General features: G+C 32.5%; 2 protein-coding genes across 2 annotated transcripts; one reads left to right on the top strand and one right to left on the bottom strand.

Moving 5' to 3' along the window:
- Nucleotides 1-7329: 7329 nt before the first annotated feature.
- On the top strand, nucleotides 7330-12429 carry LOC139843863 (shaggy-related protein kinase eta-like). Its single transcript, XM_071834033.1, has 12 exons — nucleotides 7330-7370; nucleotides 8006-8098; nucleotides 8356-8415; nucleotides 8517-8789; nucleotides 8877-8951; nucleotides 9034-9090; nucleotides 9682-9822; nucleotides 9922-9972; nucleotides 10061-10156; nucleotides 10245-10328; nucleotides 10623-10724; nucleotides 11887-12429. The coding sequence occupies exons 1-12, from the start codon at nucleotides 7353-7355 to the stop codon at nucleotides 11992-11994; spliced, it is 1158 nt and encodes a 385-aa protein (XP_071690134.1). The 5' UTR covers nucleotides 7330-7352; the 3' UTR covers nucleotides 11995-12429.
- Nucleotides 12430-13918: 1489 nt separating this feature from the next.
- LOC139843862 (uncharacterized) lies at nucleotides 13919-17187 on the bottom strand. Its single transcript, XM_071834032.1, has 6 exons — nucleotides 17006-17187; nucleotides 16231-16303; nucleotides 16066-16159; nucleotides 15522-15638; nucleotides 15371-15428; nucleotides 13919-14732 (listed from the first exon to the last, which is right to left on the bottom strand). Exons 1-6 carry the CDS (start codon nucleotides 17036-17038, stop codon nucleotides 14226-14228), a joined length of 882 nt encoding a protein of 293 aa, XP_071690133.1. The 5' UTR covers nucleotides 17039-17187; the 3' UTR covers nucleotides 13919-14225.
- Between the last annotated feature and the right edge of the window lie 7996 nt (nucleotides 17188-25183).

The following is a 25183-nucleotide window of genomic DNA, read 5'->3' as shown; positions in this document are numbered from 1 at the left end:
ACAGGGTTGAGGTTGATTCTACAATAATATATATACTTTGAGTTGTGATCGAGTCTGAGACATGTACACGGGTCACGACACGTATTAATTAATTCGAATATTATATATTAAACTATATATGAATTATTGGATTACTAATTGTGGGCTGCTAACTGTGAAATGCAAATATTGAACAATTAAAATGAATTAAAATATTGATTATAACATATGAAACTAAACAATTCTTCAAGTTTGCCACTTGATTTCATCTTAAACCTCATTTATATCTTGACGATTACAATCTGCGTTCAAACCTTTCATGATTCTTGAAAACACCTCAAGCGAGAGGATGAACCAACCGCACTTCATCTACAGAAGAAAAGATCGATGCATATAGTTATGCACCTGAAAACATTCGGAACTTGAGTAAACATTTAACACGTATCTGTGCTAACTTCTTTGGCGTTGTTATTACCGAAAATAACTTTGCAACTCTTTTTCACAATAGTCAGTTTTGTCACAGCTCCAGCAAGTCAACTTCGACTTTTCATTCGAAACAACCTTATTATAACCATGATATATATGCGTACCCTTTTATTGTTACCGGGGAACCTTTTATATTCCACCATATTACCCTCAGCATTTAATCATCTAAAAACACAATTCTCTTGAAATCACCTCGGATTGATAACCGATGACTCAGATATGGTAGCATTAAATGCAGAGGAAACAGAAAAATTATAGATGGTCTAAACGGCAAAAAGTTTGATGATAAAGAAGGGAGTGTTAGGAACGCTCGATAAAAAATTTGGTACTGAAAAACAGATTGAGCAAACCACGAAGGAGTCTCTGAACGAATCACAAGGACTAAACTTGTACATTAAGAATCCTGATGATTCTGTTTCTGATAAAATCTTTAGCGAATACCTTGCTTCTGACTCCAAACTCTTGCGGACAAATTTTCTTCACCATCCTTCGATATTAGAAATTCCAAGATATCATCGTATTTTTCATTATAAATATCCTCCATATTTCTGAAGATATTTTTATAACTATTCTTATCTGAAATCATCAATCTCTTCGTGCTATCAGTATTACATGATATAGAAACTGTTAGTTTCTATATTCTGTAAACTTCGAGCTTAAAATATGAATGTTATTGAAGTAATGTTGGGAACTGATGCATGAGTTAGTATAATATAATGACACTTGATCAACGTGATTATATTACATTAAGTCATGCTGAGTTTCTAAATGGGACATGATGATTCACAGATTATAACGTCATCATGTGCCATGTTACACGACTCTTACATTTTATCTGATATATAAACATATCAAGAACATATTTTCTTGATAGTTCTATCTTTCCCGGATATTCTGGTAATTTGACGAATCAAGATCGTGATATTACCAATTCTTTCTTAGAACATTAACTATGTTCATTTCGAAATTCATATCTATGAATTCTGGACCGTTGCTCGCTTTACTAGAGGTCGAGAGGATAATAAAAAGGCAAAGACCTCCAAAATATAAGAGAAAATATAAAGCCCAATAACAACACGGAGGTTACAAACCGTGAATATTAATACAAATAGCAATATGAAGACACGGTATAATTAAGAATAGTCTCACCCAAGGTAATAGTAGAAGCAAATAGATTTTTCTGGTGGAAGATTGAAAAGAAGGATGACATAAATGATAATTAGAAAAATATCAAGGATTAGAACGGGATTAAGCATTTTAACAATCTTTTGGGATATATGAACTAAGAAAGAAAGTATAGGAATAGTGAAACTAATGGAATGGAAAAAGTTTTATTTATAATGGGAATATCCGACAGAACAATCAAAACAGATGATCGCATTTAAAACGGATCCTAATTCCCTTGATTACCGAAGAATCAAATCTTATTACGGAGATTTTTCTCTAAATCTCATGAACTTGGAAATCAATCCTATCTACGTCAAAAGATATGACGAATCTATACCTACTCAGTTCACTCTTTGGTGATAGCTTCACTCGTACTCTTCACAAAATCAAATGATTTTATCCATATTATTCAATGATGATAAAACTCTATTTATCAACTCATATGAGTCATGAAAACATACTTATTGTCAACCATGACCATCCCAATCAAATTTTGGGACGAAATTTCTTTAACGGGTAGGTACTGTGATGACCCGGGAATTTCCGACCAAATTTAAACTTTAATCTTTATATGTTTCCGACACAATAAGCAAAGTATGTAATGTTAAGTCTCAAAAACTTTGAAAACTATATTCATGTAATCACTTACCCTTTGACCATTTCCGACGATTCACGAACTATTACTTGTAAATAAATAAATACATATATATTTTAATATAAATACATATATATAAACATTAGATGCATTATGTGTAATATTACACAATTAGAAATATGTAATATTAATATATTTACAAGTTGAAAGATAGTTGTTATTACTGACTATTAATACTAATATCAGTATTCTTAATATTACGTATATATAAAATTGGATATATTTAATTACTAATAATATTGATATCATTACTACTTTATTATTATTAATATTAATATCAATATTAGTAATATTAAATATTAAAATTGTTATAAATTTAAGGTTATCAATATAAATACTTAAAATATAAATATTAATACAATAATGATTAAATTTATTATTTAGTTGTAATTTAAGTATTATTAGTTATTATGATTAATACTATTATTATTATCAATATTATTACTCTTATAATTAAAAATTACAATTATTATTAAAATCATTATTTTTATAAAGAAAAATACAATTTATCATAAATATCATTAAAATATCATTTTTGATTATTATTATCATAATTGTTAAAGTTATTAATTATTATTAGTATTATTTATATAATAATTATTATTATAAATATTATTATTATGTATTTATAAATACTGAACGTATAGAATCAGATAAATGATTGGAGTCAGTTTAGGGTAACAATCAAACTGTTCTAAATTTGTTTTCCGTCTTCAAACGTCCAAATCCATCTACAATCCAAGACAAATTCTGTTAGATATCGTTTTCTCTTTTTATTTTTTTTATTTATTTTTATTCTTCTTTGTGTCTGATTAAGAAATTCCGTCGAAGTTTTCTTTGATATAAAATAAGCAGATTACTCACACTATTATAAAAACACTTCTGTTGTGTCACCAATACCCGCAATTATCAATTACAACTGAATTATCGATTGAAATAAACAGAAAAATAAGAACACCCAGACCCCGTCCCCTGCTTTTGTTCATTTATTCAAAATCGTGAATTTGAAATCAATTTCAGAAATGTATAAATGTAGTGAGGTTAGTAATCACCTATTTAAACTGTCTGTAAAGTCTTAAACTCCAAATCCTTTTAACGAATTCAAATTTTGAAAGTCAAATTTAATTTCAAAAAGTCAACAAGATTGTTCATCGAGAAATTCATGCTCAATTTGATGTTTCAAGTTTAAATAAAGTTACAGAAAGTTTCTAATAGAGATTTAACAACTTTTTCATGTTGTAATCCAAGTCTAAAACGTTATAGATTTCAAAATCAAATGTCGAGTTCTTATTTTCCAAAAACTCAAATGTACAGCTATTTTTTTTGGGTTTTCTGTTATAAAATTTAATTCAAACGAATGATAATTGTTTCGGTTTAGTTTAAGAGTTTTTAAAAACAAAAGAATTGATTGTTGTTACTTGGATTGGATCCTGGGTGAACCACGTTTTGAAGGTGAGGAAAAAAGTTAAACAGAAACATTATCGGGTTAAATAAAAACAGGTTATGATATTAATCAGAAAAATGGGCAGCAGCTCGATGGTTTAGGGAGCGATTGAGTGAACGAGAGGTCTCGAGTTCGAATCCCGGCGGTGACACTTCTTTTTGATCATTTCTTCAAAGGTTGTAACATATACCATTATCATTATTATTAATTTTATTTTACTCATTATTATTACTATCATTAATATTATCAATATTATTAGTACTACTAAAATTAATATTAATATCATTATTACTAGTATTATAATTATTATTATTGTCATCTTAATTATAAATAATATAACTATTATTAGTATTATTATTGATATTATGAGTATTATTAATTATTGTTATTGTTATGTTAATATAAATATTATGATTGTTATTATTATCCTTTTAGCTAGTATTATGTAATATCACTAAGTATTAATAGTATTATTATTATTAATAACATTGATATAAGTAGGATTATTATTATTATTATTATGAATATGATTATCGTTATTATTATAATTGTTATTACAAAAATAACACAAACTATTATTAATATCATTAATATTAGTATTAATATCTTCCTATAAATAATAGAAGTATTAATATTGACATATGTAATATTATTATCACTAGAAAAACATTAAAATCAAAACTATCATTTTTAACAAATAAATATCTTGTACATAAAAACACACTTATTATATACACTATAATTATATTGAGATTCCACGAAACTATATGAAAAACATATTAACATTATATAAATACTACATTTAATAAATTAGGTATTTTAATATAATACTAAATATATAAATAGATACTAATGTAACTATAATAATTATCTAAGATACATATACAAAATAAACATATATAACACATAATTTAAGATATAATATAAATATATGATTTTAAATGAAAGTTAGTATAAATTTTATATAACTACACTTACATAAATAACATATATATATATATATATATATATATATATATATATATATATATATATATATATATATATATATATATATATATATATATATTAGTAATATAAAAATGATATAACTAATAAGATTTATATATATTTGTTCGATTACAACTATGTATATTAATAAATATACAAACGATATAGGTTCGTGAATCCGAGGCCAACCCTGCATTGTTCAATGTCGTTATATGTATTTTTACTACAAAATACATTATTGTGAGTTTCATTTGCCTTTTTACCCTTTATATTTTTGGGCTGAGAATACATGCAGGTTTTATAAATGATTTACAAAATAGACACAAGTACGTGAAACTACATTCTATGGTTGAATTATCGAAATCGAATATACCCCTTTTTATTAAGTCTGGTAATCTAAGAATTAGGGAACAGACACCCTAATTGACGCGAATCCTAAAGATAGATCTATTGGGCCTAACAAACCCCATCCAAAGTACCGGATGCTTTAGTACTTCGAAATTTATATCATATCCGAAGGGTGTCCCGGAATGATGGGGATATTCTTATATATGCATCTTGTTAATGTCGGTTACCAGGTGTTCACCATATGAATGAATTTTATCTCTATGTATGGGATGTATATTGAAATATGAAATCTTGTGGTCTATTAAAATGATGGAAATGATTATTTATGTTAAACTAATGAACTCACCAACCTTTTGGTTGACACTTTAAAGCATGTTTATTCTCAGGTATGAAAGAAATCTTCCGCTGTGCATTTGCTCATTTTAAAGATATTACTTGGAGTCATTCATGGCATATTTCAAAAGACGTTGCATTTGAGTCATTGAGTTCATCAAGATTATTATTAAGTCAATTATAGTTAGATATATTATGAAATGGTATGCATGCCGTCAATTTTCGTTGTAATGAAAGATTGTCTCTTCAAAAACGAATGCAATGTTTGTAAAATGTATCATATAGAGGTCAGGTACCTCGCGATGTAATCAACTGTTGTGAATCGTTTATAATCGATATGGACTTCGTCCGGATGGATTAGGACGGGTCGCTTCACACTTCCAAGCACAAACCGTGCCCAAACTAACCAATAATCATTAACACAAGTGATAATGGTCCTAATATGCCAATTAAACCCGAACACAAGCGTTAAACACTTATCGTTCTCAAAATCGCCCATAAACCCTAATTTTGACCCATAAAGTCAAAATCTCACCAATTACAAGTTTTGACACAAAAACATATTTAACTCGGTTTTATACTTCAACTTAATTCATTTTAAGTTTATAAACCTCATCGAATCGACATTCGGGTCATAATCATCAACAAACCCTAACTTTAACTCTAGTCAAAATTAGTCAACCACAAGAACCCTAAAGGTCTCCAATACATCAATAATCACTAATACTAGTGATTATACATAATTCTCAAGTCTTAAACATGGTTAAATCATTAACCAACCCAAAACCCGCCTTTTAACACTTACAAACCCGAATTTTGGTGTTAATCTTCAATTAACAACTAAATGGGTTCCATTTATGAATCATAAAATCAAAAGCCCCAAATTTGAATGATGAACACGAAAACGAAATTCGGAGTTAGAGCTTACCACTAGTATCACCGCGTAGCTAAGAACGAGGAGAACAAACTTGTCTACTACGCCAAAGATCAAAACCCGCTTCTTCCTTTCCAAAAATCCCTTAGAATCAAATGGGGTGTTTGAGTTTTAGAGAGAAAATGAAAAGAAAAGGAAAAAGAAATGAATAAATGAAATGGGTGGAGGAGGTTAAGTCCTCAAATCTGGCTCAAACGCGAAAAGACCGAAATGCCCTTTTAAAAACTCTAAAATAACAAAAGGGGTATGCTAGCGACATATGGCGCGGCGCGCCATAACCCCGCGCGGCGCGCGACTGGGCAGAATCAGAATCCAGGTCTTACATGGATATGGTGATGGTGATGTGGTAAAATCTGATTGGAAATGAGTTGGGAAAAAGTAAATTAATAATAATAGATATATATTATTTATTAAAAAGAAAAAAACATTGATTGGCCAAAACAGAAACTTCGACGAATTTTTTTGTGCGTTACCGATCCCACTGACGCCCCTAACTGAAGGAAACTGACGCCCCATTAGAAAATGTCAGTTTCCGTCAAATTTGCCAAGTAGACTGACAGCCAAATTGACCGGTTCGAAATGGTCTAACAAATAGTGATAAAATAACTTGGTTAGCCGGCGTAAATATACTTGCTCTTTTCGATAATATGAAGATTATTTTTTTCTTTTTCATTTAATCGTTTACTATAATATAATAATAATAATGGTAATTAAAACTAATTAAAATAATATAACAAAAACATAGTTAAGAAAACAAGATGGTGTAATTGAAGGAGTGGACCGAGCAATATTCTTGGTCACTCAATCACACCAAATAAGAAGAGAAGAAAGAGCTGTAATCACATGGAGTTGTTTCTTTTTAGATGGGTCCCACCTTTACCCCACCCTCTCTCTATCTCTACACACCAATTATGACTATCAGCTAAATTAATCTTTTATTATTTTATTTTATCATACTGGCAAAATAATTCTCTTATCATATCTCAAAAAAAGAAAGAAGAAAAAGGAAATCAGAAATGGCCGATGATGATAAGGTATGTTGTAATCTTCCTTTATTTCAAACAAATTGTAACATCTTCATTTGAAACATTTCGAAAAGTTAGGGTTGATTGTGTTTGGATCAATTAGGGCTAGATTCAACCTACCTTTTCATGATATCAAATTACATCAGATTCAGCCGCTGTTTCAGCATCAACTGAACTAGGGTTTCATTTTTTTTGCTTTTCTTTTGTTGATCTACTTGAATTGAATTTTGTTAGATCATGTGCTACTTTTTTTTCTTTTCTTTTCTTTTCTTTTTAGTTCATTATATTTAGCTTCTGTTGTGATTTTGTTATGTTTGATTTTCTTAGCTGATCTGATATATTATAAACTTAATAATTAGTATTTTGTGTTGCATATATCAGTTTTGCTATATTTTTTAGTTATTTTAATTTACCTTTATGCTACTTTTATAATTTTTAATAAAAAGTGCATGTATCTACTATGTTTTTCTAATTTATACTGTTGTTGTTGGATGAATGTATGGTTCCATATCCATGGTTTAAATATCATTTTAGACTAGGAAAAAGATTTGCAGGTATTTGGTGTTTTTTTGTTTACTAATCTGCATTAAAAATGATGATAAATAAATGTAATGACGTATTTTCGTGATAAATGACTGATGCAGGAAATGTCAACACATGTTGTTGATGGAAATGGAGCTGAAACAGGTCATATAATATCAACCACGATCGGAGGCAAAAATGGAGAACCAAAACAGGTGTGTATCTATGTATGCCTCCATATCCAAATGGGTTACACGCTGACCTACTATGGACGTTGCATTTGTATGACTAAATAGGGAAAACTTCATTCGTTTATTCGTTTACCCCGTTTGGTCATTTACTTACCAAGGGTTTCACCTGTTTATGTTTGACTTTGCGTTCATGTTCAGTATTTTTTTTTTTTTTTTTTTTTTTTTTTTGTGATCTTTGCTTCATGTTTAACCATTTACTTGCTTGATGACTCTTAATGCAGACCGTTAGTTACATGGCAGAGCGTGTGGTAGGAGCAGGATCGTTTGGGATAGTTTTTCAGGTATAAATTAATCTTGCTTTCTTTGAAAAAATATAAATATATATTTTTACTAAAGTGTGTGTGTATACTTATATACCTCCAATTTATTTTTCTCCCTTTAGGCAAAATATCTAGAAACTGGAGAAACAGTGGCTATAAAAAAGGTATTGCAAGACAAAAGGTACAAGAATCGTGAGTTGCAGTTAATGAGAACAATGGACCATCCAAATGTGGTTTCTTTAAAACATTGTTTCTATTCAACAACAAGCAAAGATGAGCTGTTTCTGAACCTGGTGATGGAATATGTCCCAGAGACGATTTTTCGAGTTTTAAAGCATCACAGCGATGCACGTCAAAGGATGCCTCTTATTTATGTCAAACTCTACACGTATCAGGTTAGTTTGTACTCAAACTATCAAAGGTTTCATATGTGTTTCATCTGATTATCAATTTATCATGTTAACATTGAACCATTATAACAGATTTTCAGGGGGCTAGCGTACATGCATATGGTTACCGGAGTGTGCCACAGAGACTTGAAACCTCAAAATGTCCTGGTAAGGATATGTCTTGCTGAAGTTGCTTTTTTTGCTCTCCTTTTTCAACTATTAGACCTCATTTTTTTTTTTCGTTTGACAGGTCGATCCTCTTACTCATGTAGTCAAGATTTGTGATTTCGGAAGTGCAAAAATGCTTGTATGTTTGCTTCTCATGGTTCACCCTTTCTCATCAATATAGATATGAGATCAATATTCAAATATCTTTGTGTACTAGCTTGTAGTCTTAGTATTATACTATTATGGGCAGGTTGGGACTTGGGTGATGGGGTAATCGTACTGCGGGTACTTGAAAATAAAGGAGGTAACACTTCTATGTCCAGTTTTTGTAAGAGTTCAATATATTGGTAATGTATTCAATGTGTTTTGAAAAAAAAAAAACACTATCAATTTATTACTGTGCACATGACAATTATAATGTTAATCTTTAAGTAAAATGACGCTAGAGGTTTTATGCACCGCAGGTGACTCTGAACCTGTTTGGCCATTTGACCCATTTCCTTATAGCCTAATTTGCAAATTGGACCTTAAAAGAAACATTCATAAGGAAATGAAAGGCACCATAACATGGTGTCTGAACCTTGAAGAGAGATTATGTGTGTGTTTGTTTGAAAAAGTTTTAGGCTTTTTCATTTTACTTTTGTAGTCTGGTTGTCACTGTTGTATGTATATGATATAATACTTGTGACGTTGACATCATCATTTGATCATACATTTTTGGTTTCATCAGGTGCGGGGAGAAGCAAACATATCATACATTTGCTCTCGTTTCTATCGAGCACCAGAACTTATCTTTGGTGCTACGGAGTATACAACATCGATTGATATATGGTCAGCTGGTTGCATTCTTGCTGAACTTCTATTGGGACAGGTTTGCATCTTTAAATTATTATTTTTGCCTCCATTTATATGAATGTAAATTTTAGTTGATTGAATTATTTTTTGCATTTCTGGTGCTGATAATTCTTAGCCACTATTCCCTGGAGAAAATGCAGTCGATCAACTTGTGGAGATTATCAAGGTTGGTACAGTTATCTTGTAATAAATAAGTTTGTGAACCATGAAATAATGAATAAAATAATTTATAACTTGTTACATTCTTATATCAGGTCCTGGGCACACCAACTAGAGAAGAACTTCGTTGTATGAATCCAAACTACACAGATTTCAGGTTTCCTCAAGTAAAGGCCCACCCATGGCACAAGGTATGACGATTTTATTCCAATGAAAAGTAGCATTTTTAGTTGTTAATTTATGCATTTATTTGTAATTGGCCTTCTCTCTTGTTTTCAGGTATTTCATAAGCGGATGCCTCCTGAAGCAATTGATCTTGCTTCGCGTCTCCTTCAGTATTCTCCCAGTCTTCGTTGCAATGCTGTGAGTTTTATTAGACTATACATACTCTGTATTGATCAAACGGTTCAAATTATATTATATCAGGAATTAATATTAATAGATAGATACAATAACTAAAGCACGTTTAATTGATAAATAATGACATTTTGTGAAATAAGTGAAATTTTCTCAAATTTGGTTTGTAGTTATATCTTCTTCTAGCCTTGTGTAATCAGTTATTTTATAGCTGCCATGAAACTGATCTCATCCAAAACTGATAATTTGATAATCTAAAGGATACCTATTTATACCCTAACTTAAGCTTCTTACGTACAGCTTGAAGCCATAGCTCATCCTTTCTTTGATGAGATTCGGCAACCTAATACTCGGTTACCCAATGGTCGACAGTTACCACCTCTATTCAACTTCAAACAGGAGGTATATCTAATATTTTCTTAAATCTCATTACATTCCTTTTGGCTAGCTTCGTAATTTGTTTTTAAGACAAGTTTTAAGCTGAACAAGAAATGGTTAAACATAAAATTTGTGTGGTTCTGAGGGGCCAAAAAGCAGTCATTAACACATATTACCTCGAACCTAATCAAATTTTTAGACTATTATTGTACATTTGTACTAATTTTCTCTTTGTAACATTATTAACGAACACAATATGTATTTAATATTTATTATTAAAGTGAGTGACTTAAACAGATGTGGACTGTTCTCCTCATGACCCATTTCCATGTTCAATTTTATTTTCTTAATTACATCAAATGACTAAAGTACTAACATTGCATATTTTGGATAAAGTTTACTTTACCCTTGTTAAAGTTATGTTGATAACACTCCCTTTCTTGACCACTAATTTGGAAATTGGAATGACACCCAACTTGTATACGAGTAATCATATTAGTGGTAAGGACTAGTGTGGAGTAATCATTCTGAACAGCCGAAGTGATCTGAACTAGTTATATTACAATATACTCTCGAGATATTTTCGATAAGGATAGCTCTAATAAAAAAAAAGGAGTAGCACACATTTCTAGATTAAAAATATACCGAAGATGACACTTTTCATGTTCGCGAGTCTTCTATTTTAGATTAAAAAATAGCGAAGATTAAAAGTAAGTCGTGCGCCTTATGCGTACGGATATAGTGTTGATAAAATGTTGATAAAAGTGTAAAGAAATTCCATTAATTCTTTGACTTGGTCAATAAAGTCGTTAGTGAGTTAATGGTGGTGTATCATTTGGGATGGGTCACAAAAGGCTTGGGGTATTGATGAGGGTTTTATTTTATATGCTAAAAAGCAACTCATTATATATGCTAAAAAGCAACTCATTACGAGATTAATGTGATGACGGTGGGTACCCATTATTTTCTTTCCATTTTTAAATAGTTGATGTGCTAATCTAATATGAATTTGAGGATTTTAGAAGGTATGATGTATTTGAAAACATTTCGGATGACTTTTATGTTTTATTTTTTATTTTATTCAAATCAGTTGACCAAAAAGGAATCAGTTATGTATAAATTGGTTGAAATTTTGTTGCTGGTTACGGTTAGTTATCTAAATATCATATTATATTTTATGGTCCAGTTGTCTGCAGCATCTCCGGAGCTTGTGAACAGACTAATTCCAGATCACGTGAAGAGACAAATCGGTTTACAATTTATACCAACTGCGGCTGCTGCTTCTGGGACATGATATATTTATAGTATTATTATTAAGGAGATCTGTTGTAGAGTTCCTATTGAGAGTTCTGATCAGTTTCATCCGAAACCTGATGATTCTGGCATCATCGCATCTTCTTTCAAAGACAATCAAAGTTTAAGGCGGGGCCCGTTTGCCACTATTTTGTTACTGTGTACTCTCTGTTCATTTCTATCTAATTAAGCTCTCTCCCACAGAAGAAAAGGAAAGAAAGACCGTTTCTGATAAATTATATTATAGTATGAAAAGTCTTGATCGTGAAGATCTGAAAATTGAAGGCAGAACTATAAAGTGAAGTTTCGGCTATCAAGGGTGAGTTTTTATGGTTTTTCATGTGGGTCTGTAAGGATAGAATTTGGAGATGGTGGTGTAAATGTATGGACTTGTGTAATTCAGTAGCTCTTTATGTTTTGTTCTTAATTTTTTTTTTTTTTTTTTTTTTATTTTATTGAAAAGCATAAACAATCATGAAAACTTTAAAAGGACAACAGGATATACATTACAAGAAATCATAATCTAATTTACAAGAAACATAAAAATTGACTAGATGACTTCAAGGAAACTTTCATTTAAAGTAATATTGAATTGAATGAATAATTTTGACTGCATTGATTAAGTTTGAAACAATATACAACATACTACTTGAGCATAGGTAATAATCACCAGAAATGATCTCAGACCATCTAACTCACTTTTACACCTTTGAATTGTGTTGGCTTTCCATTTTTCCCATGAAGTTATCGTTTTTTTCACTTGATAAGTTACCCAAATATTAGGGCACGTTTGGTTCGTGAGATTTGCATTTCAAAATTCACGAAATTCTATGTTTGGTTGGAAGATTTCAAATGCCTAAGGGTTTTGAAATCATATGAGTGGAGGATTTCTAAATCCTTTGTATTATGGAAGGATTTGAAATCCTATGCGTGGAAGATTTATAAATCCTATGTTTTACGCTTACGTTTTAGGTCTTGCCTTTACGTTTGTGTTATCGTTTTACGTCTACATTTACATTTTATGTTTTACGTTTTATTTATACGTATTGCGTTTTACGTTTTTACATTTTTTACGTTTATGATTTACGAATGCGCTTTACGTTTACGTTTTACATTTACGTATTACGTTTTATGTTTTATTTAAGTTTTGTGTTTACGTTTTACGTACGTCTTAAGTTTTACGTTGGCATTTACGTATTACGTTTTATGTTTTAAGTTTTACATTTGCGTTTACGTTACAGTTTTTTTCTACGTTTACGTTTACATTTACGTGTTAAATTAATGTTATACGTTTTATGTTTTGTTTTGTAAGGCTTACGTTTACACTTTACGTTTTATGTTTTATTCTTTATGGTTTACGTTTACATTTTACTTTACGTGTTATAAATCCTGGAATTTCAAATACTCAAACCAAACACGTGATAGGATGGAAATCCTGGAATTTCAAATCTCTTTGGATTTCAAATCCCATATGAAATACTGAGATTTCAAATTTCCGAAAAAAATACGCCACCTTAGGTTATTATTGACGATTACACAAGGATCTCACTTCCCGCAAAGCAAAGCCACAATGCCCCATTATGGGTTAAAAAATTAGTAAAAAAAAGTTGCTATGAAGGAAGTTTGAAATGGGTACAGAATAAAATGTATTTAAAAAAAAAAAAAAAAAAAAAAAAAAAAAACTGAGACTCGAATAGATAACGATCCTCATACAAAGTAATTATACATTGGTCCCCATGGGTTTTTTACAACCCCATGAAGCGAGTTAGGCTGCTGCCAGCATCGAGTTCTGGTTGATGCTGTATATATACTGTACAGTTATTTTCGGACCAAGAAGGCTCATGCTATACTCTGGTTAATAAGGCGCGAGTTCTAACTTCTAAGTGCTAAAATAAACATTTGATTATAGCCAAAATGAAAAGCAGTTAAGTGCACATCTCTATATATGATGATTATAAGTAAGCCTAAAGCAATAGAGATTAATGTAGTGTTCAAGATTCAGCTGCATGTATCACAAAGTCAACTCAGACCATCGACAACAACAATGCTAATAATACAATACATACATACACCAAGGTAAACTAAAAATAATAATATAATAATAGTGATAATAATAATAATAATCATACTAATAGGCAGGTACCCTATGCACCTTGGTAGTATGTCTTTCTATCAGTTTTCACCACCTAAGATAAAGCCAGTTTGGTGATGTAGATGCACTGCACTGCACTATTATTCTTCATCATAATCTTCATCCTCCTCATCCAACCTTGAATTGATTTGCGTAAGATGAGGATCAATCGCCATCCCATCCATTTCTGAAACAGACCACCCAGGATACTCACTGTTTGCAACTTCACCGTGTTTGGCTGCTGCTACTGCTGCTGCTGATGATACAGTTTGCAGTTGTGTTGCTGCGGGTGCAGGTGTTGGTGCTGATGTGGCGGAACCCTTATCTATACTCTCATCGACTCCAGCATTAAGATCAAAGTCACGGTCACCTGTAGTTGGGCTTATCTGGGCTGCAATTTCAGTTTTAATGGGCTCTGAATGATTGTTAGCCTGCGGGCTGATAATTGGATTACTGGTGATAGTCTGTGGGATGGATAATGTAAAAGGTCGTAATTCAGGTGCAGGGGGCTCTCTTTCAGCATTAGTAGATACTCGGCCTCGGCCCCGACCTCTTCCTCTACCACGACCTCTGCCTCTGCCACTGCTGCTTGTGTGCTCTGCTTCATTCTGTATCCATCATTATATCAACTTTTAGTCAGTAATCAGTTTCATAGATTAAATAAATGCAACTAATAACAGGGTAAATTTTTGATAATAACTCCTCAACTCAACCAGTTAGTTAACAAGTTAACGCATTCAGTCATTATATGCATATAGTTAGTGTGTGTGTGTGTGTGCGCGCGCGCGCGCGTGCGTGTGTGTGTTAAATGGATAAAAGATGATTGAATGACATTTAATACTTCACTATAGCAAGTAGCAATGCATTCCATATAAACTAATGTGTAACAAACGCGGAAAAAAAAAACATGTAAGCCCGTGCATCAGCCATCAAAGCATTCCATATACACTATAGATGATTGAATAAACATTTATTCCTCATTTAAAATGTTGACCAACTTCGATTTTGACCATTTGACCGACTAAATCTATCTTTGACCAACTAAATTCGCTTTTGACCCATTGACCGATTAATTAGAAAGATCATTAAAAACCTAATCTGACTAGTTCTAAAAAGGGATTATTCGTGATTTTTACCACCATGATTGTAGGAAAACATTACGATTCGATTTAATAATGTTGTACAACACCAACATTGATTGAATAATGCAATAAAGACACCACTTTAGACAGAAAAAAATCATTACCATTCGATTCCTCTTTGCTTCCTCATCGCTGTCATTCATTTCATCAGTAGCAGCTTTCCTAAAAAAAATAGCATTTTTGCACAAATAAAATCAATGAAATTAATGTATAACAAATTCCGTGAAGAACGTAAAATCTGAGAAGTAATTGTACTTTCTCTTCGCCATTGGACGATCATCACCACCAGCTTCCGAGTGACCATAATCAGGGACCTTGCTGACAACTTCCCTCAGAAAATCAAACACGTTGTAGCTTTGAACACAATGCTTTCTGAAGAAAAAAAAATATACATATTTTAGTACTTATTATTCATTCTATCAGTCACCAAAGAAATATTCATATAAGGATGGTCAAACAAATAGATCTAAACAATCGAATTCTCCCTTTATACCACATTCACGTCATTTATTTATAAGTCGTCCTAATTTTCTCAAGGTGAACCATTTTGTGTATAAAAATAATACAGGTGTTCAACTAAGATATTAATACACGTGTGCATATATTCTATACTATATCTCAATAAAAATACACCGCATTGATCCCCGCACAACACCTTATTTTAGGACTACGAAGCTTTAAGTATGGGCCCTTGATTTCCTTCAAGCAATCCTGACCATCCATACCTCTCCCAACCCAAAAAGTTACAAAAATACTTTCAAGTAACAATTCAATACTCGTGTTCGGAAGCTTGACTTACAGATGCAGTGAATTGACAGTCTTTGCTCCTCTACGAAGAGTGATGTCATACGTACGATCACAAAGATCTTGCAAGAATAACTCCAATGCTTTGGCTGCATAAATAATAGATAACAGTTATAAACAACTCCCAAGTCTCATATTGAAATTCATTACTTATACTCACAAACTAAAACTGGAACAGCCATGGCAATTTTTCCAACATCCTCATCAGCTTGCATAATCTTTTTAATCCGAGCCTGCAAATTATTATATTAGATACTTAAAGTAGATAGATCACATGCAGATTCTTTAAATTTTCATATCTATAGCAGCTAGTGTTCGATTAGTTATCGACTAAGTTGCCTCCAACTTATTTATTTACAATTTATTAATATCATGTAAAGATCCAAACTTTTGTTCAATATTTATATACAGCTCACATGCAAAATCCTTAATTTTAAGCCAAATTCTATCTAGTTCAATAAGAGAGGCCAAAATAAAACAAATCACTATTAAAAGTTCATCTCATAAAGTCTACAAACACAGTTAAATTATTCCTAAACACTTGTCTTTTTTCTTCACAACCTACACACGCAAATTAACACCAAGTGTGGGGCTAAAGACTCGAATTTTTTTTTTAAACAATCACTAAAAAGTCAATTTTTTCTGTACAAAAAAAAAAAAAAAAAAGCTTTTTAAAAACCTACCATTGTGATCAAAATAGTACTGTACTAGTTATCAACTACTGGCCCATAGTATTCCATAAGCATACTAGAACTAACAATTCAACAGAATTAAATATTAATTGGTTGACGTGAAAAGTCAAAATTAAAATTAGGGCAAAATGATGTTGAAAATCGCTGACAAAATAACAAAGCAACAACAAATTAAATCAGACCTGAAGTTGATTATGTAGATGAAAATTAGAATTAAGAAAGTAATTAAAGGAGAAAACTTACAGCAGGAAATCGAGTATCGAGTTTTTTCTTCATGGTTAATTATTATTATCAGTACATCAATAGAAAGAAAGAAAGAAGAAACAGAATAATAAATAAAAATAAAAATAAAAAATAAAAATAAAATTTTGTGATCTGAATTTCACTGGATTTGTTTTGTTTGTTGACTGTAAAAGTGCAACAACGTGCTTTGCGGGCTCACATTAACTATTTCTCGCTCCTATAAACCCCTTTTGGCTGGCCTATCATATGCGGAGTATTTCTCTTCGACTTCGATAATTTGTTCAAAATAATTTTTTTTTATTATACTCCCTCCGTCCCAAAAAAATTGTCTGGTTTAACTTTTCTTTGGATTTAAGAGATGTGCAAATTGCTCATTTTGTCTTTAATTTAATTAATTAAGAATTACTTAAATTGTTAATGAGTTGCCATATTTAATTGTATCTTCCAATAATAAAGGAGATTTAATTGAAAATTTAAGGGATTTTTATTGTTATTTTGAGTAAGAGACAATTTTTTTGCGAAAAACAAAAATAGTAAGGTACACAGTTATTTTGAGACGGAGGGAGTACCTCATATTGCGATCAACATCCTTTTTTAACTTTTAGAATCCTTTTATATTCAAAAATTTGCAATCAGAGTCCTCCGTCAACGTGCCATCCAAATCATCCATTAAATACCATCACGTGAACACGTGATGGGTATTTTTGTCTTTTTAATTCTTTTCCGGCCTTTACCCTTCATCTTCATCTTCACCAAACCATAAATCAAAATTTAAGTTCCAAATGTGTAATAGACGGAAACCTGGGCTAAACGTAAGATGACCTTTTTGCCCTTAGATTTATATTGCGAATATACGTGTTTTTATTTTTAAGTATATGTTTGTGTTATCTGATTTTTTGGTTAAGATCAATTTGTGCCAAGAGTCACAGAACATGCTTGTTTATTTAATTTGGAATCCGTTAGGGGCACCTAATGAAATAGGTAAGATATCAGATAACTGGTAAATACCCGTGTGATGTGGGGTATGGGTTTTAAACCCTTTAGTGTATCTATCTGCTCTATTTTCCTTTCATTTCCTGAAATTTCTCACACACACTCGCTCAATAAGCCTAACCCTCTTGAAACCCTAGATCTTCAAATCTCGTTTTTGATATTTGTTTGTGTTGGAAATCAGTTGAAATGTCCCGTTCTTATTGATTAAAAACGTTCCATATTAATTGATTTCGTTGCGAGGTTTTGACCTCTATATGAGACGTTTTTCAAAGACTGCATTCATTTTTAAAACAAACCATAACCTTTATTTCATCAATAAAGGTTTAAAAAGCTTTACGTAGATTATCAAATAATGATAATCTAAAATATCCTGTTTACACACGACCATTACATAATGGTTTACAATACAAATATGTTACAACAAAATAAGTTTCTTGAATGCAGTTTTTACACAATATCATACAAGCATGGACTCCAAATCTCGTCCTTATTTAAGTATGCGACAGCGGAAGCTCTTAATAATCACCTGAGAAATAACATGCTTAAAACGTCAACAAAAATGTTGGTGAGTTATAGGTTTAACCTATATATATCAAATCATAATAATAGACCACAAGATTTCATATTTCAATACACATCCCATACATAGAGATAAAAATCATTCATATGGTGAACACCTGGTAACCGACATTAACAAGATGCATATATATAAGAATATCCCCATCATTCCGGGACACCCTTCGGATATGATATAAATTTCGAAGTACTAAAGCATCCGGTACTTTGGATGGGGTTTGTTAGGCCCAATAGATCTATCTTTAGGATTCGCGTCAATTAGGGTGTCTGTTCCCTAATTCTTAGATTACCAGACTTAATAAAAAAGGGCATATTCGATTTCGATAATTCAACCATAGAATGTAGTTTCACGTACTTGTGTCTATTTTGTAAATCATTTATAAAACCTGCATGTATTCTCATCCCAAAAATATTAGATTTTAAAAGTGGGACTATAACTCACTTTCACAGATTTTTACTTCGTCGGGAAGTAAGACTTGGCCACTGGTTGATTCACGAACCTATAACAATATATACATATATATCAAAGTATGTTTAAAATATATTTACAACACTTTTAATATATTTTGATGTTTTAAGTTTATTAAGTCAGCTGTCCTCGTTAGTAACCTACAACTAGTTGTCCACAGTTAGATGTACAGAAATAAATCGATAAATATTATCTTGAATCAATCCACGACCCAGTGTATACGTATCTCAGTATTGATCACAACTCAAACTATATATATTTTGGAATTAACCTCAACCCTGTATAGCTAACTCCAACATTCACATATAGAGTGTCTATGGTTGTTCCGAAATATATATAGATGTGTCGACATGATAGGTCGAAACATTGTATACGTGTCTATGGTATCTCAAGATTACATAATATACAATACAAGTTGATTAAGTTATGGTTGGAATAGATTTGTTACCAATTTTCACGTAGCTAAAATGAGAAAAATTATCCAATCTTGTTTTACCCATAACTTCTTCATTTTAAATCCGTTTTGAGTGAATCAAATTGCTATGGTTTCATATTGAACTCTATTTTATGAATCTAAACAGAAAAAGTATAGGTTTATAGTCGGAAAAATAAGTTACAAGTCGTTTTTGTAAAGGTAGTCATTTCAGTCGAAAGAACGACGTCTAGATGACCATTTTAGAAAACATACTTCCACTTTGAGTTTAACCATAATTTTTGGATATAGTATCATGTTCATAATAAAAATCATTTTCTCAGAATAACAACTTTTAAATCAAATTTTATCATAGTTTTTAATTAACTAACCCAAAACAGCCGGCGGTGTTACTACGACGGCGTAAATCCGGTTTTACGGTGTTTTTCGTGTTTCCAGGTTTTAAATCATTAAGTTAGCATATCATATAGATATAGAACATGTGTGTAGTTAATTTTAAAAGTCAAGTTAGAAGGATTAACTTTTGTTTGCGAACAAGTTTAGAATTAACTAAACTATGTTCTAGTGATTACGAGTTTAAACCTTCGAATAAGATAGTTTTATATATATGAATCGAATGATGTTATGAACATCATTACTACCTCAAGTTTAGTAGGTAAACCTACTGGAAGTGACAAGAAATGATCTAGCTTCAAAGGATCTTGGATGGCTTGAAAGTTCTTGAAGTAGGATCATGACACAAAACAAGTTCAAGTAAGATTTTTACTCGAATTAAGATAGTTTATAGTTATCGAAATTGAATCAAAGTTTGAATATGAATATTACCTTGAATAAGAAAGATAACCTACTGTATATAACAAAGGTTTCTTGATCTTAGATGATTACTTGGAATGGATTAGAAAGCTTGGAAGTAAATTAGTAAACTTGAAGGGATTTTTGAAGTGTTCTTGAAGTGTTCTTCCTATGATGATTATAGCTTGATTCTTGAAGTGATTTTTGATGAAGATGATGATTAACTACTGGAAAAATACGTTCATAATAGTGTGTGTGTGTTGAGAGAGAATTAGAAAGAGAATTGGAAGTGAAATGGAGTGAATGATGAGTGGTAATTGGTGAGTGGTGAGTGAGGTTAAAAGGAGTTCTAGTTAGTTGACTAGCTCATGGTAGAAGTTAAAATTGATTAGTCATACATGACATAATCAAGAGTGGAATCCCATGCTAGTTCCTATTGGTATATACCCATAGTAAGTACGTTTTGAAGCTGTGTATAATACGGGTAAGAATACGACTAGAATTCTTGATGAAAGAAAAGAATGGGAAAGTAACTGTAACCATTTTCGTTAAGTATGAGTGTTTTGATATATGTCTTGAAGTCTTCCAAAAGTATTTTAATACATCTAAATACACTACATGTATATACATTTTAACTGAGTCGTTAAGTCATCGTTAGTCGTTACATGTAAGTGTTGTTTTGAAACCTTTAAGTTAACGATCTCAATTAATGTTGTTAACCCATTGTTTATTATATCTAATGAGATGTTAAATTATTATATTATCATGATATTATAATATATTAATATATCTTAATATGATATATATACATTTAAATGTCGTTACAACGATAATCGTTACATATATGTCTCGTTTCGAAATCCTTAAGTTAGTAGTCTTGTTTATATGTATATAACTCATTGTTAATATACTTATGGAGATACTTACTTATCATAATCTCATGTTAACCATATTTATATCCATATATATATCGTCATGTCGTTTTTACAAGTTTTAACGTTTGTGAATCGCCGGTCAACTTGGGTGGTCAATTGTCTATATGAAACATATTTCAATTAATCAAGTCTTAACAAGTTTGATTGCTTAACATGTTGGAAACATTTAATCATGTAAATATCAATCTCAATTAATATATATAAACATGGAAAAGTTCGGGTCACTACAGTACCTACCCGTTAAATAAATTTCGTCCCGAAATTTTAAGCTGTTGAAGGTGTTGACGAATCTTCTGGAAATAGATGCGGGTATTTCTTCTTCATCTGATCTTCATGCTCCCAGGTGAACTCGGGTCCTCTATGAGCATTCCATCGAACCTTAACAATTGGTATCTTGTTTTGTTTAAGTCTTTTAACCTCACGATCCATTATTTCGACGGGTTCTTCGATGAATTGGAGTTTTTCGTTGATTTGGATTTCATCTAACGGAATAGTGAGATCTTCTTTAGCAAAACATTTCTTCAAATTCGAGACGTGGAAAGTGTTATGTACAGCCGCGAGTTGTTGAGGTAACTCAAGTCGGTAAGCTACTAGTCCGACACGATCAATAATCTTGAATGGTCCAATATACCTTGGATTTAATTTCCCTCGTTTACCAAATCGAACAACGCCTTTCCAAGGTGCAACTTTAAGCATGACCATCTCTCCAATTTCAAATTCTATATCTTTTCTTTTAATGTCAGCATAGCTCTTTTGTCGACTTTGGGCGGTTTTCAACCGTTGTTGAATTTGGATGATCTTCTCGGTAGTTTCTTGTATAATCTCCGGACCCGTAATCTGTCTATCCCCCACTTCACTCCAACAAATCGGAGACCTGCACTTTCTACCATAAAGTGCTTCAAACGGCGCCATCTCAATGCTTGAATGGTAGCTGTTGTTGTAGGAAAATTCTGCTAACGGTAGATGTCGATCCCAATAGTTTCCGAAATCAATAACACACGCTCGTAGCATGTCTTCAAGCGTTTGTATCGTCCTTTCGCTCTGCCCATCAGTTTGTGGATGATAGGCAGTACTCATGTCTAGACGAGTTCCTAATGCTTGCTGTAATGTCTGCCAGAATCTTGAAATAAATCTGCCATCCCTATCAGAGATAATAGAGATTGGTATTCCATGTCTGGAGACGACTTCCTTCAAATACAGTCGTGCTAACTTCTCCATCTTGTCATCTTCTCTTATTGGCAGGAAGTGTGCTGATTTGGTGAGACGATCAACTATTACCCAAATAGTATCAAAACCACTTGCAGTCCTTGGTAATTTAGTGATGAAATCCATGGTAATGTTTTCCCATTTCCATTATGGGATTTCGGGTTGTTGAAGTAGACCTGATGGTTTCTGATGCTCAGCTTTGACCTTAGAACACGTCAAACATTCTCCTACGTATTTAGCAACATCGGCTTTCATACCCGGCCACCAAAAATGTTTCTTGAGATCCCTGTACATCTTCCCCGTTCCAGGATGTATTGAGTATCTGGTTTTATGAGCTTCTCTAAGTACCATTTCTCTCATATCTCCAAATTTTGGTACCCAAATCCTTTCAGCCCTATACCGGGTTCCGTCTTCCCGAATATTAAGATGCTTCTCCGATCCTTTGGGTATTTCATCCTTTAAATTTACCTCTTTTAAAACTCCTTGTTGCGCCTCCTTTATTTGAGTAGTAAGGTTAGTGTGAATCATTATATTCATAGATTTTACTCGAATGGGTTCTCTGTCCTTTCTGCTCAAGGCATCGGCTACCACATTTGCCTTTCCTGGGTGGTAACGAATCTCAAAGTCGTAATCATTCAATAATTCAATCCACCTACGCTGCCTCATATTCAGTTGTTTCTGATTAAATATGTGTTGAAGACTTTTGTGGTCGGTATATATAATACTTTTGACCCCATATAAGTAGTGCCTCCAAGTCTTTAATGCAAAAACAACCGCACCTAATTCCAAATCATGCGTCGTATAATTTTGTTCGTGAATCTTCAATTGTCTAGACGCATAAGCAATCACCTTCGTTCGTTGTATTAATACACAACCGAGACCTTGCTTTGATGCGTCACAATAAATCACAAAATCATCATTCCCTTCAGGCAATGACAATATAGGTGCCGTAGTTAGCTTTTTCTTCAATAACTGAAACGCTTTCTCTTGTTCATCATTCCATTCAAATTTCTTCCCTTTATGCGTTAATGCAGTTAAGGGTTTTGCTATTCTGGAAAAGTCTTGGATGAACCTTCTGTAGTAACCAGCTAGTCCTAAAAACTGGCGTATGTGTTTCGGAGTTTTCGGGGTTTCCCATTTTTCAACAGTTTCTATCTTTGCCGGATCCACCTTAATACCTTCTTTGTTCACTATGTGACCGAGGAATTGAACTTCTTCCAACCAAAATGCACACTTTGAAAACTTAGCGTACAATTCTTCCTTCCTCAATACTTCTAACACCTTTCTCAAATGTTCACCGTGTTCTTGGTCATTCTTTGAGTAAATAAGTATGTCATCAATGAAAACAATGACAAACTTGTCAAGGTATGGTCCACACACTCGGTTCATAAGGTCCATGAACACAGCTGGTGCATTAGTTAAACCAAATGGCATGACCATAAACTCGTAATGACCGTAACGTGTTCTGAAAGCAGTCTTTGGAATATCATCTTCTTTCACCCGCATTTGATGATACCCGGAACGTAAGTCAATCTTTGAATAAACAGACGAGCCTTGTAGTTGATCAAATAAGTCATCGATTCTCGGTAGTGGGTAGCGGTTCTTGATGGTAAGTTTGTTCAACTCTCGGTAGTCGATACACAACCTGAATGTACCATCTTTCTTCTTGACAAACAAAACAGGAGCTCCCCACGGTGATGTGCTTGGTCGAATGAAACCACGCTCTAAAAGTTCTTGTAATTGGCTTTGCAGTTCTTTCATCTCGCTGGGTGCGAGTCTGTAAGGAGCACGAGCTATTGGTGCAGCTCCTGGTACAAGATCTATTTGAAATTCAACGGATCGATGTGGGGGTAATCCCGGTAATTCTTTCGGAAATACATCGGGAAATTCTTTTGCGACGGGAACATCATTGATGCTCTTTTCTTCAGTTTATACTTTCTCGACGTGTGCTAGAACAGCATAGCAACCTTTTCTTATTAGTTTTTGTGCCTTCAAATTACTAATAAGATGTAGCTTCGGGTTGCCTTTTCTCCGTACACCATTAAGGGTTTTCCTTTTTCTCGTATAATGCGAATTGCATTTTTGTAACAAACGATCTCTGCTTTCACTTCTTTCAACCAGTCCATACCGATTATCACATCAAAACTCCCTAACTCTACTGGTATCAAGTCAATCTTAAATGTTTCGCTAACCAGTTTAATTTCTAGATTCCGACATATATTATCTGCTGAAATTAATTTACCATTTGCTAATTCGAGTAAAAATTTACTATCCAAAGGCGTCAATGGACAACTTAATTTAGCACAAAAATCTCTACTCATATAGCTTCTATCCGCACCCGAATCAAATAAAACGTAAGCAGATTTATTGTCAATAAGAAACGTACCCGTAACAAGCTCCGGGTCTTCCTGTGCCTCTGCCGCATTAATATTGAAAACTCTTTCGCGGCCTTGTCCATTCGTGTTCTCCTGGTTCGGGCAATTTCTAATAATGTGGCCCGGTTTTCCACATTTATAACAAACCACATTGGCATAACTTGCTCCGACACTACTTGCTCCGCCATTACTCGTTCCGACACCATTTGTTCCTTTCGTTCTATTAACCCCTGGTCCGTAGACCTCACACTTCGCCGCGCTATGACCATTTCTTTTACACTTGTTGCAAAATTTGGTGCAGAACCCCGAGTGATACTTTTCACACCTTTGGCATAGCTGCTTCTGATTGTTGTTGTTGTTGTTGCGGTTATTATTGTTGTTGGGATGATTGTTGTAGTT

The sequence above is a fragment of the Rutidosis leptorrhynchoides genome, chromosome 4 (genome assembly GCF_046630445.1).
Source record: "Rutidosis leptorrhynchoides isolate AG116_Rl617_1_P2 chromosome 4, CSIRO_AGI_Rlap_v1, whole genome shotgun sequence".
NCBI classification, from domain to species: domain Eukaryota; kingdom Viridiplantae; phylum Streptophyta; class Magnoliopsida; order Asterales; family Asteraceae; genus Rutidosis; species Rutidosis leptorrhynchoides.
This window is presented reverse-complemented; position numbering and strand designations above follow the sequence as displayed.